This window comes from Alligator sinensis, unplaced genomic scaffold, assembly GCF_000455745.1.
Source record: "Alligator sinensis unplaced genomic scaffold, ASM45574v1 scaffold526_1, whole genome shotgun sequence".
NCBI lineage: Eukaryota > Metazoa > Chordata > Crocodylia > Alligatoridae > Alligator > Alligator sinensis.
This window is the reverse complement of record NW_005843110.1, coordinates 208,868-223,245: the sequence shown is the minus strand read 5'-3', so window position 1 is coordinate 223,245 and position 14,378 is coordinate 208,868. Positions and strand designations below refer to the sequence as shown.

The following is a 14,378-nucleotide window of genomic DNA, read 5'->3' as shown; positions in this document are numbered from 1 at the left end:
CCCCCTCATCTACAGTCTCCGAAACAAGCAAGTCAAGGAGGCTTTAAGGGACTTTTACACCAGGCTCTCTTCTAAGACCTGTAGATACTAATAATTCTGACACCTTATAATAATTAAAAGGTGTCAGAAGACAATTAACATGGGCATTATTTTTTATTTACTCTAGCTTTTATTTTCAGATATATTCTAGGATTTTGAACCTTTGGCTGGAACTGAAGAGTTTATTAATCACAATTAGCCACATAACTGTAGTTTAAGCAGGACTGGATGTTCATGTCCATAGAAAACCGAGAAATGTATTTATATTTGCATGAAATGGCTTCTACTATATTAGCTGTCATAAATAAGTGTTCTTCAAATGGCAACAATTAATTAGAGGTTACAGCCAGGGAGTCAAACCATTAACTGTTTTGGTCCAGTTCCAGTTCAGGTTCAGCTGCAACTGAAGTTGTTCCAGTTTGGTTTTGTTTCTAAAACTGGTTTGGCACACATAACTAACCAGTTCAGGGCCAGTTCACATGATAAAATTTAAATGAGGCACATTATTTATAATGATGATCATTTGCACAGTGGGGTGGAGAAAAAAATAAATGCTAAGTACTTAACAAATAAATGCTTTTTTATTCACACTGTTTAATTTTAATTGTACAATCTGAGACGTGTAATAGGTGAAGAAGCAACCAAATCAATTTTAAAAAGAGGAAGGAAAGGAAAAGGACTTAGTAAATAACCACAGAACAGTCACTGTGCTTATTTCACTTCTCAAGACTATATAATTTTCAACTGATTTAATAAAACTAGGGAAACAAAGAATTATCAACCTTAAACAGATGGATCTTAGGCCTGTTTTATTCCCAACATGCTTGACTTGCATTGTTTTGCACTCAGTATTACAGATTTCTCTCATTTCTATTCAATCTCACTAGCAGAACATCCTCCAAAATTGCCTCCTTGATATTGGATCTTTGTGGTGACAGTATGAATTTTAAACTAAAAAAATGCCTGTTCAGTGCTTACTTGAGTTGATGGAACTGACAAGGCAACCTGAGCCAATAGGTATTGATCACATCTAGATATTTTTTGTCTCCCAGTATTTCAAAATATTTACGTTTTTATTCAATTGTGGCTGATCCAGAAATGAGTCCAGAAATGAACTAATCCTGTTTGACTGGGTGCCAGAAGACGGTGACTCTTGTTGCTTCAAGTTCTTTCTTGACTGAAGGAATGATTCCAAGTCATCATCATCCTTTTCTGTGTGTGTAGTGTGCAGATTAGAGTCAACTGATGATTCGACATTCATACTGTTGCCATGAATGACAATTCCCATCCTCTGCCATGTTGACATGAGATGACACTTGGCTTTAGTTCTGCCCATGTCAGACAACAGCAATTGTTACCTAGAATCTAGGTATATAGTAGGGCTGTGCAAAACGGAAGAGTTTCGTTTCAACCAGCGTTTCAACATTTTGACAGAACAGTGTTTCATTTTGACTTTTGTTTCGAGTTGAAACAGCTGTTCCATTGAAACATTTTGACATTTCTACCCTGTTTTGCCCATAGGATATAATGTGGAAGTTCAAAACAGGATATAACTTTGTCATTTCTGGGCAGAATTGAATGAAACTTGCAGAAGTCATAGCCCCTTCTGAGGACATGATGTGTGTCAAATTTCAGGAAGATTTATATAGGGGATTTGGAGAAACAGAACCCCACAATCCTGAGAACAAAACTCATGTCACGTGTAAGTGTTAAGCCATAGCAGGGTCAAAACTGCAGGGGTAGTAGCCCCTGGTGAGGCCATTCAGCATGCCACATTTCAAGGTGATAGGTGTAGGGGGTTCACCTATCAAAAACTGCACCCCAAAATCCTGAAAGCAAAACTTGTGTCACGTGTACGTGTTAGGACACAGTGGGGTCAAAACCTCAGGCTTGCTGGCCCCTGCTGAGGCCACAAAGCCTGCTAAGTTTCATGGAGAAAGGTTCAGGGGAACTGCACCCCAAATTCTTGAAAGCAAAACTCATGTCACGTGTATGTGTTAAGTCACAGTGGGGTCAGAACTGCAGGCATAGTAGCCCCTGCTGAGCCACAAAGCCTGCCAAAGTTCAAGATGATAGGTGCAGGTGTTTGGGGGGAACTGCACCTCAAACTATGGACAAGCAAAACTCATGTCATGGGTGCTTGTGCAACTGTGTCTGATTGTCAACTGCCCCAAGACCGACACAGTCGGTTGCACAAGCACCCATGACATGAGTTTTGCCTGTCAGCAGCTAGGGGTGCAGGGCCCCAGAACCCAGAAGCCCTGCATATATCTCCTTGAGAGCTGGCAGACTTTGTGACCTCAGCAGGGGCTACCATCCCTTCAGCTTTCACCCTGCTGCACCTTAACACACACAGTGTCACCCATGTCACGAGTTTTGCCTATCAGCTTCCAGAGGTGCAGGGCCCCAGAAGCCCTCTGCACCCATCTCCTTGACAGCTGGCAGTGTGATGGCAGTGTTCAGAGTGTTTCCCATCATGGTCAAGAGGAAGATGAAAGAGTGCAGCAGGAAGAGGAATACCAGCAACTGTGTATTCTCAGTGAAGCCCAGGAATATGAACTCGGTCACATTAATCCAGTTCTCCATGCATGGCTTATCTTTGAGCAATACAAAAACAGTGACTGGCACAATGAGGATAATGTAGAGTCTCCCATCATGCAAACTTCAGGGTAGATAAGTAACTATCTTGTAACTATCCCAATCCAGTGTCAAATGCAAGAAACCAGCAAGCTCAAGGAGCCTCTTGCATGGCTATTATTCATCAGAAATATAGCAAATGATGCTGAGTGCATGGATCTTCACCCAATCTTATTCACCATCTTGAATTATTTACAATCTTGGCTAGTTTCCAAATGACACACCTATTGGGAGGTGGCAAATATGTGATAAAAAAGTCACTGTTAAATAGTCCGCTGATTCACCTGGCTCAATGATCGCACCCAACAACATGCATTTCAAAGGGAGGGACATGAATATACCCACAGGATAAAAAACTCTGTCTGGGAACAGTCACTTTGAAAACAGTGCTTCGAGGTCATTTGAAATAAGTGACTCAGAAGGAGCTCCAACTGTAATACCATGGAGAGAATGGCTAATGCAAACTTTCAGGATATTAGGAAGGGGCATATGCAGGGGGCATATGAAAATGAACTATCCTTTGTTTGCTGTCTGCAGCACAAAATGTTTTAGGGTCTTGAGAACTGACCTGCTTTCATCTAAGAAAAAAAAATATCAGTCCAAGAGAGACATATTGGAAGCAACATAAAGGTATTTCTGAATATTAGCCCAATAGAGGCAGGAGGATGTATAAGATGACTTGGCAGGCTTTTATGTCCTAACTCATTATAAATCTTTCAGAAAAAACTTTCAGTAGATTTGCCTTGTCTCATCTTGCTGTGAATGAGAGCCGCTCACATTTGTTTTCCCCAAGGACAGCAGTTTCAAAATGTCTGGGGACTCAAGTACACTGCACCAGCTCAGGTCACAATGGCTAGTAATCTGGAAAGTTTTCCTTGCCTGTATATTAGCTTTATTCCTTTTCTGCCCTCATGTCCCTCCTGCTTATAACCTGCTTACCCTAGACAGAGACCTCTTTTAGATAGAGATCTCTTGGATCTTATCCAAAACCTGTGAAGGGCAATGGAAAGTCCAACCTGTGTAGAGTGTATTTGGCCCAGTTATATTATCTGCATATATAATATCCTGTCCCAATAAGGCAATGCTCAATCAGACAGGGACTGTCCTTTCTTGATGCTTTTGGGTATGCAAAGTCTCTCTCACACCCATGATTATCTCCCTCAACCATACCATAAAATGGACATTCAAAAAGCAGTGTCCATCAAAACAAGTTGCCCAGGGCTCCTCAAGACTTCAGCACCTTGAATGACCACTTTAGACATTATGATCTGAGCAAGCTAAGCATTTATTATTCCACCATGAAGTGATGGACCCTCATGGAATATATTGAACAAAAATGTAGCACTCATTTCAGAGCTATTTCTAGTATTTTGAACAACTGTTATCTATGGCAACAGGCCAATACATCTCCCTGTGTTTTTGAACATGGGATTGATCCACGGTTATGGACTCTTCATGCCAAATATTAGCTCCTCCATTCTTTTTTTCAGCCACTTTTTATAGTTTTTTGGTTATGTTGAATTCTCTTCTCTCGATGCCAGTGGATCTTTAGACGCCAATTAAGTAGTGAGCTTTTTTTTGGAATTTTTTTGACAGAATATCTCTGATCACTTTTTTCATATTGTGTTCTGGAATCAGGGGTCTTTGTCTAAATTTCTGTCTCTCTGTCTCTCTCTCTTTCTGGAGACAGCATAGGTTAAATCCCCTTTCCCTTTCCATATCTAAGTGGAGATTACGTATTCAGGAATTTACAAGGCTTGCTATGTATCCACAGTTTAGAGTCCAAATACCTATGTTCACCCTGTGCTTCCCTTCTGAACATGTAGGCTGCATTTTAGCTGCAAGGGTCAGCCATGAGGCACAGAATTGCATGGACATACATGTAATATTGGGTAGGTTCCAAAATGCTGGTTCTAACAAAAGTGCACATTTGTTGGAGGAGATGGGCCACGGTGCCTTATTGCCCAACTGCCTGCAAGGTGGGACACATTAGCACCAAGGGAGACACCTGAGTTCAGTTGCATCCATCACTCAAGGCTTGAGTTTGCCTTCTGCCTTGCAGCCAACAGCCTGAACCATCAGAGCACAGCTGAGGCATTACAGAGTAGGACAATGACTTTGGCTGCCTGCTTCTAGAGTTCATAAAGCATTCAGCTGCCACAATGCCAAGAGCTGTACATCCCTAATTACCCTGACTATCCTTGAGGAAGTGAATGTGGAGACTAACGATCCACTCTGCTCTGCTGGAAGAGGGCTGATATAAAAATGTCCACATCCTTTCTTTTGGAAGTTTGGTTTAAGCAGAGAACTGCATGGCTCGTGTTTATTTCCAGGAGACAATATTACATGTGTGTCACAATGAACCAGATTTAGACTGGTCATCTTGATGCTTCCACTTTAGCACTGCAATGTTCAGGAGAGGTGTCTGTCTACCTGGCACGTAGGGACCTGACTTAGGATGCATATTAAAAGCCTCTATCCACTTCTGATTCAGAATGCCTAGTGCTACCAAGTCTATAACCACACACAAACAGAGTTAATCATATTCAGACAGCAGCCACAAAGGAGTTAATCATATTCAATCACGTCCTTTATGGGCATTCTGATGGAATCACTTGGTTTGGCCCCTCAACCCTTGAACACCAGGACCCATAATCTATAGTAAGATTTAATTCTCTCTGCACTCATTTTAACTGAAATAATTATAAGTGAGATGCAGCTGTTTCTAGCTGTTCCTCAGGAGAACCCGCAGACATAGGAAATCAAGGAAGTGCATATTATCTGGCTGCTAATAGGCAGGCAATCTTAGTAGATAATTGCAATGCGTGATTTGATTGTGGTGGAGGCCTGAAACTTAGACAAACCTTCTTTTTTCATCTCTCTCTCTCTCTCTCTTTCTCCCTCTCTCCTCAAGCCAGGATCACTTTGTTCCAGATGATGAGAATGGTCTTTTGGGTAAAGATAAGGCAGCATCTTTCTCTGTTGCATGGATTGATTTAAGGGGTTAGAGTACTTTGCCTGGGGAAATGTTAGCTGGACCCCTTAGAAGCCAAAATGGCTCATGTCCTGATGGAGGGATTGTACCCCACCACTCCTTGCTGTACTGGAAAAGGGTCCATGCAGCTTTACTGTGGTGGGGGCGAATTCAGGGGTGTGAAAGGATTGCGCTGGTGGAGATGGTGGAAACTGAGCTTGTAGAAGAAAGACTCAAGCCTGCTCGTATAATGGCTCACTCTGGAGCAGGATTTGAGCATATAATGGGTGACCTAAATGCAGTGTTGCCTGGTACTTTCCATCCTTCAGTTGAGGATGGCTATGAAACACTGACGTATTCCCCTGATGTACACACAAATTTGCTTGTGCAGCTGAAAACCTGTCACAACCACAGAACAGGTAATAGAGTATGGGGTCGGTATGGCCATTCCCTTTTGATATTATATTTAAGCTGCTTTGAACTTTGTACCTTCACTGTGTTGAAAAACTGCCAGAAACAAGTACAATGATTTGTCTGTGCATGGATCAGAATGGAGATGCAAAGGAATGGAGCATAGGATTGTGAATGCCAGTGTGTGCAATATACTGATGTATATCAGAAGATTGGATGGTGTTATAAATCTGCTACATAACTGCAAAGAGAAACTGTGAATGTAATGTTTGACCCCAGTACTCTTTCCTGCTGTGGCAGGGGGTCGGACTTGATGATCTGCTCAGGTCCCTTCTGACCCTACCTACTATGAATTCTACAGATGCTTGACAACACCCATTTGGAAGGTCTATTCCTGGGGCTATTTAGCTACTCAGGTGGGAAAAGCAGAGGCTGGGGAGGGGAGAGGGGGAGAGAGAGAGTGAATGTCAGGGGGAAGAATCCTTGAATGAAACAGTATCTGGTTTGCAAGTTACTTGATGTAAAATGCCTTTCACAGAGAGAGAGAGAGAGACTGGGAGAATGGCAGATAGAGAATGGGAACTCTTGGTGGTTTCTCTGTGGTTTTCAAACTCAACTTCTACTTGCATAACAAATTACAGCTGCTGCTTCTCATTCCCTGGTCTCTGCCCCCCTCTTGTGAATGAGAAAATGAACTGATTTCAATCTTAGAATAAAATAAAATCAACCTACTGCAGTCACAGCTGGATTTCTCCAACCCATTTCTTCTGGAAGCCAGTGTTTCCAAGTTGTACGGACTGGGATTCACCTTCTCAAGGGACAAAGCTGTATATAGAGGAGTCTTAGACAAAACAAATGGATTCATCCTGGGAGAAAAATATGTGATCGGTTCTATCTTATAAGAAGAGAAATTCTAAAAAACAATTAAATAAAAATTGTTAAGACCTGCTCTATTCCCCTCTGTTCAGTTGTGGTTTTCACAGGTGCTTTTATTACCATAATGTCCGATCACTTTTAAGAACTATGAGAGTCATGGGATTCAGATCTCTAAAGACCACAACAGAGTGAGAAATTAGTGTCAAGCATTTGGGGAGATGATTAGTATGACCAAGAGGAAATTCTGCTTCCCCAAACAATTGGAAACAATTCAGAATGGCAACTATCACCACAGAATGGATATACACAAAACAGTCCTTTGGAGAGGCACGAAATAGGATTTTCAGAACACATTTTGATAGATGCTTTCCATGCTGAGTCAGCTCCGCTGCTATTCCTCCTTGAGAAGGGAACATGGTATTTCTACCTTCCTATTAGTGGTTTCTCTCAAGTATTTGGTAATTGCTTTCCTGGGCCACTCAAAAGGGGATTACACTCCAAATATTCTTGTTCTGTTTTCTTGCAAGATGTAAGAGCTTTTTACCATGTAGTATATTGATGCTCAGGTGATAACTGTACAATAAAATCAACCTCAAGTCTGATGCTTTCCCCGTGCTGCAGGTGGAGGAGATGATAGAAAAGATTGGCCCAGGCCAAATATATTTCCACACTAGATTTAACAAAAGGTTACTGGCAGAAACCCAGAAAATCTATACTAATAGAAACAGAATTCATTAATAAAAAAAGTCTTTCTTGAGGCACTACTTAGTAACAACAACGTTTTACCCTATAAGGAGAGATGCAACTATGTGTGTGTGTATGCATATGTAAATATACATGTCTTAGATTGACCATATAGGTTGATGCAGAGAAAGGGAGATCTATTCTGTTTTATTCTGTTCTGTTCTGTTTTTTGGTATTGTTTTTTCCTTCATCCTTCTTCACTTTAGAACCTGAACATCTTTAAAAAAACAAATGAAATGAAGCACTCGCTTCTTCTACCTGTAATGCAGGTAATAAGGGCCCATGTGAAAGTGAAATAAAATAATACAGGGGATTTTGGAAGACATTTGAGATGGCTGAAATAGAAGAAATGTCTTTGGAATTATTTCAAGTGTGAATTTGGTCCAAAGTGTGAAAAACATCAATCCTGGCCTGATCAGCTATTCAGATTATTAGAAGGGTCCAGTGATAGGTGTAGGTCAATGTGTGTCACAGAGAGGGGCTAGAGAGAGAGAAAGAGGCAAGACCAGTGACAAAGATAAAGGCAGACAGAACATGGGAAACATCTGTGGTTTCTCTGTGGTTTCCAAATACAACCTCAACTTTCAATAAAAAGTGCAGCTGCAGATATTCATTGTGTGGTCTTTGCCCCCCAGCACCTGTGATGTTGATTCACTTAACTCTGAAAGTATTCAAAGGAAATGTCACCTGCTTTCACTAATTGCAACAGGAATTCATTAAATAATGATCCTCATACTATCCAAGTTTGGAACCAAAGTTGATTGGAGTTCTCTCAACATCAGGTCATTTGGGCAGGGACTAGACAGAAGCCCACTTAAAACAAAGGATTTTTTGGTCGGGCCTGTATCAGATCATGAGAAAATACTGTAAAGAATGCCCAGAGTGCCGGGTATAAACCTGCAAGGGTACCTCGAGTGTCCATGCTGTTGATAGCCTGTCCATTCGAAAGAATAGCACTGGACATTGCAGTACCATTTACAAGGAGTAATACAGGCTATCAGTACATATTGGTAATGATAGAGTATGATATGAGGTTTCTGGACATGATACCCCTGAAAAACATCACAGCCCCTAAGGCAGCAGAAGAACTGATAAAGTGGATCTCAAGGGTAAGCATCCCGCAGGCGATTTTGACAGATCAAGGAAAGATGTTAATGTCGAGTGTGTTACGAGGGTCAGACCCTTAAAATAAAATAGCTCCAAGCTACTGTGTACCACCTCAGACAGGTGGGTTAGTGGAAAGATTCAACTGGACAATGAAAGGAATGATAAGAGCATGTATTCAGGGTGACCCGTGAAAGTGGGAGGTGATAATTCCTCCATTGCTGTTTTCAGTCAGCCTCCACAGGGTGCGCTCCTTTTGAATTAAGTATTTATCAAGGTCATAGATTCATATATCCTCAACAGATCAACAGATCATCAAGTCCAACCCTCTGCCTAGGCAGGAAAGGGGGTGGGGGTTAGATGACCCCAGCCAGATGCTTATCCAGCCTTCTCTTACAGACCCCCAAGATAGGGGAGAGCACAGCCTCCCTTGGAAGCCCATTCCAAATGTTGCCACCCTTACCATGACGTTTTTCTTGATATCTAGCCTAAATCTGCTCTCTCTCAGTTTGTGACCATTGTTCCTTGTTACCCCAAGAGGCGTTCTGGTGAACAGGTCATCTCATCATTATTTACAACATGGTCCAAATATATCATAACCACACACTTGGAACTGAATAGTCATCCTGTGTGAATCGTTTTCCATAAAGGCACACCAGTGATAACTTGCTTTGTCTAAAACACAAGGTCTTCATTTTAAAACAAGCACATTCCAATACTGTTTTGTTTCCTAATGAGCCTTATTATGTGCTATGCACAAGATCCGTTTTTTTTTTTTCTTTCCAGGTACCTCAGGGCCTTGTTTTGTGCTACAAATAAGACTTATTTAGGCATTTTGTTTTGTTTTCTTGTATTTTATAAATTTTTGTGGGGGAGGAGGGGAGTCCTTTGCGGTTGACCCTTTTCAGCCATTTTGTTGCATTCTGAGACAACTGCTTTCCTCCCAACTCAAATGGGAAAAATATCAACATTTTCATAGAAAGAAATAGAATGTTTTAATAGAAAAAAATAGATGCCCAATATTTTATTTGGAATTATGAAAATGGGTTGTTTTGATATTTACATCCAAATCAGAAACTTTCCAGAACTTGGTTAAAAAAATGTTTCATCTCAGGTTGGTTTAACTACAAGGAGGCTTCATGGAAGAGAAAGTTCCCTGCACCCATTCTCCATTCTATACTATGTCCTTGACTAAGGCCCAGTTTGGGAACCAAAGCCAGGATTTCCCTTGTGTGGAGGAGGTGAATGACTGATAACCAAGTGTGTTGACTTTTGGGGGGAAATGTTCTTCTTGGCTAAGCTAGAGGTTATTAGAATGATAAGAAAGGGGGAATACCTTAATGTCCCCCAAACCAAGGTTTGCTTGATGGTCAGACCCACCCTGGAATGTAAAAAGAAAGTAGTGACCAACTTTGGAAGACTGGACCTGGGGAGTCAGTCCACCAGCCCAGGGCTGCTCCAACGGGGCTCCACGTTCTGTGGAGGGGCTGGCTGAAGCACAAGGGTTTGTCAATGCAGGACTACCCAGCAAACACCCCTACACTGAAGCACCCTAGGCCCCAGCCAACACCTCCACAGCACATAGAGCACTCTGGAGCAATATGCTCTTGAGTTTATTCATGTGCACTAATTGCAAGTGTAGATGTGTCCACTGTCAGCTAACTTAAGCCATTTAAAACCTTGCCTTTTTCTCTTCCTTAAGCTACATATCCCATTATCCACTGTTGACAGCTTATAAAACAAGAGCTGTAGGATCATAGAAAAGCAGAGCTAGCAGGAAGTCTCATCTAGTTCAACCTCCTGCTGTAGGCAAGATCACCCCTGTCTAAATCATCTGAGGCAAGTATGTTTGTCTAACCTGCTTGTAAAACCTTCCAAGGATGTAGGATGGTGATACTATTACATGTCATTTGATTTACTTCAGACCATTTTTCCACTTTATCAAGCCATGCTCAACCCTAATTCTACCCCTTAAAGTGTTCACTGCCTCACTCAGATTGGTGTCACCTGCAAATTCACTAATAGCACCCTCAGTCCAATTCTCAAAATCACTAATGAAGGTATTAAACAATACTTGGGCTAAAGCAGACACCTGGGAAACCCTATCAAATTCCTCCTCCTAGGTTAGATGTCAAACCCTTGATAACTATTTTTTGAACATAGTGCCATACTCACTATAGAGTACTTTCTGTTAGACCCTGACTCCATGCGGCGCCCAACGACTAGGGAGACAACGGTCCAGTTACCCATGGATCCTGTTACTCATTAGCCAGAGCAGAGCAGGGAGCAAACACCAGCACACATTGCTCACAACAGCTTTATTCAGAATGGAGACAGCTTCGGGCCAGCTCCCACACCGATGGAACATGGAGAGCCACAATGAACAATAGTTTTTCTTTTCCCCATATTTATACACTTTGGTTTATACTTATTAACATTTACTCTACTTCCGTCCCGCCTTCTGTTCCACCCATTTCTCCTCCCATCTCAAGCTTCTCCTCTGTTTACTGTTTGCTTCATTAGCATGGAATCACCTATGCATGTCATTCATTTACGTGACTTCTTGCTATGAGTGCATGTAAAGACCTTGACTCCTTTTCTCTAGTCAATGGGCAGACTTTGACCAAAACTTGGAAGCTTCTGGAGGCTTCTTCACCAATCACCATTCACCTTTTTACATATGTTCATCTTGGATTCTGTTACCGATTACGTGTTGTTTTCCACATTTGAGTCTGTTTTTCCATCTTAGGTTGTACTATCTTCCACCTTTTTGGGCCCCTCTATCTGATCTCGTTCCTTACTGTAGCTGGTTCACAGCGCACAGACTCACACAGATTCACTTGCTGCTTTTTCCTCAGAAAATGGTTGATACAGTTAAAATGGTTACTTCGCATGACTTAGAATGACTTTGTGAAAATCCAAAAGACTCTGCTTTACATGAGAACAGAGCACCTAGAAACAGCCATGTTGGTTAAATGAGTGTGTAGGTCTAAGAAGTGTCCCTCTCCTTAAAGTGAAGGAATTATAGATGTGATTTTCTAATGGGAAACAGAACTGCACCCCCAGACTTAGCACAAAACATGTCTCTCAGGGATGTTTTATGATCATCATTATTCCACAGATGTTTGTTTGATCCCATTACTGCTAATGCAAAGAAAACCTTCTACTCCCTTCATCATGGCGTAGAGAGTAACCAATAGTTAAAGCAACCGATCAAGGGATGACTTTTTTTTTTTGTTTGGAACCAAAAGTTTGCACCAGGCTCTGGTGTTCTTCAGGGCTTGTTTGACCTCTCCTTTCATTGGTGTGTAGATGAAGGGTTTGGGGGAAGAGTAGGGAATAGACCACCACTTTGTTGGGTTCAAAGGAGCCAGTTTCCATGGGCTGGGCATACATAAGGATGTGGGTACCATAGATGATACTGACTGCAGTGATGTAGGGGGCACAGGTAAAGATTTTCTTTCAGAGAATGAAACATATGGGTACCCCCCAAATTTAGTTTGGGTATGTCAAAATGCAACATTATACTCTTTATATAAAAGCATCCTCACAAATATTACTGGCTTCTAAGGCAGAAGGTGTCACCTTCCTATGAAGCCTTGCGGAGTCTCTCACAACTACAGGCACCCCACAACTGTCAGCCATCCCAATCCCCACATTGTGCTCAGGAAAAAAATTCCCATAGTCAGATACTTGTGGATTTAGGGCATAATTTCAATGCCCAGTCCTGTGTTCCTATGAATTGTTATTAGACTTACAATTTTTAAATGTTTGTTGTTGTTTTGGTTTCTCTAAAAGCAACATATACATTCACATTGGGAATGTGGATAAGTAACAGCACCTTAACACAGTTTCGAATAGCGTTCTCATTTTTCACTTCCCACCAGATTCCCAGGTCCATCGAAAACACCATGCTCGATGGACAATATCTTTCAAGGCATTTTGAACCTGCTTATTCCTCAGGGTGTAAATGAAGGGGTTTAGTAGAGGAGAAACTATGGTGTTGAGAACAGCAACCGACTTACTGCTGTCCAGCCCATTGCTCCCTGCAGGTTTGCCATACATGAATATACAGCTGCCATAGGTGATGGAGACCACAGTGAGGTGAGAAGCACAGGTGGAGAAGGCTTTTTGCCTACCTGTAGCAGACGGGATCCTTATCACAGTGAGGGTGATTTTGATGTAAGACATGATAATGACTGTGAGACCGCTGACCAGAGAGAACAGCGCTATAATGAGAGAAATCATATCTAAAAGTCGTCTATCTCCACAGAGCAATTTTCTCAGGGGTGTACCATCACAAAAGAAGTGGTCTAAAACATTAGACCCACAGAAGGGCATCCAGAGAAACAGTAGTGATGGGATAATCAGAAAGAGGAAACTTTCAATCCAAGAGCCCAAAACCAACAGTGAACAAACTCGAGTGTTCATGATGGTGTTATAATGCAGAGGGTTGCAAATGGCCACGTACCTGTCAAAGGACATTGCTGCTAATAGCAACAAGTCAGTAGTTCCCACCAAAAAATACAGAAAGGATTGAGTAAGACACCCAAGAAAAGAAATTGTCTTTGAGCCTAGTGCCATGTTGAACAATGCTTTGGGAACGACAACAGAAGTGAAGCCAATTTCCAAGAGGGAGAAGTTCCTGAGGAAGAAGTACATGGGGGTCTGGAGATTGCTGTCCACAAGGGTGACTACAATGATCAGGAGGTTTCCCGCTATTGTCAAAATGTAGGTGATGGTGAGAATTGTGAAGATGATAATTTGCAGCTCCTGAATATCTGTGAAGCCCAAGAGTATGAACTCGCTGATCACTGTCCGGTTCTCCATGGTGATTCCACACACGCAGACCATTTTAAAAAGGAAATATGCATAATTAACAATTGACTGTAAGCAATTAATCCTTTATTTCAAGTCATGCTGCCGAACCTACAAACTGAGATGCTAAGACAACCTATTAACCTTTCCTTTATTCCTTCTTGCTATTGTGTAACTGTCTACATGTGATAGAAAGTAGTAGAGAATGAGCTCACTTAGGCATTCCTTTTTTAATAGGTCATGCTTGTCCACTTTTGTCTTTTCTGCTCATCTGTATATCCACCCCTACCCCAGCTGCTCATGTAAAGGTACACATTTTCAAAGTCCCTTAGGTGCTCACTGTGCCAATTTCCTAGGAAATGGCATAAAAGTGGAAAAAGCAAGCTTGAAATCTTTCATGCAAACTCCCTCACAACATAACGTAAACTGTAGTCACAGATACAGGGGGAAAGACCCTGGCACATCCACATGCAAAAGTCTTACCTGCTCACACTGTCACTAGCCTTGGACTAGGTCTCCAAGTTTGGAAATTGTTGCCTCTGATCTACCTTTAATACCTTCAAGGTTATCAAACCCAGAGACATAGTATGCATCCCTGCCATTGATTTTTTTTTTCCTTTGCTGAGTGAGATTATATAAAGATTAGAACCACTCTTTTGGCTTCTATTAGTCACTCCTCACCCCCCAGAGGCCAACATGCCCTAATGATGTTAGAAAGCACTAATTAGCCATGTTGTGCATAATTCTGCTAACAATAACCACGTCTCTTATACAC

At 41.7% G+C, this 14,378-nt stretch overlaps 2 protein-coding genes across 2 annotated transcripts in view; one reads left to right on the top strand and one right to left on the bottom strand.

The window, feature by feature from the left end:
• LOC102378102 (olfactory receptor 6C74-like) overlaps positions 1–2,712 on the top strand; it is a 3,557-nt gene extending 845 nt beyond the window's left edge. Inside the window, exon 2 of the mRNA XM_014526674.1 lies at positions 2,478–2,712. Coding sequence (XP_014382160.1) covers positions 2,478–2,712 — 235 coding nt within the window. The remainder of the gene's footprint in view (positions 1–2,477) is intronic.
• Positions 2,713–12,658: 9,946 nt separating this feature from the next.
• On the bottom strand, positions 12,659–13,615 carry LOC102377855 (olfactory receptor 6C74-like). The gene has a single exon (XM_006037429.1). The coding sequence runs from the start codon at positions 13,613–13,615 to the stop codon at positions 12,659–12,661; it is 957 nt and encodes a 318-aa protein (XP_006037491.1).
• Positions 13,616–14,378: the final 763 nt, after the last annotated feature.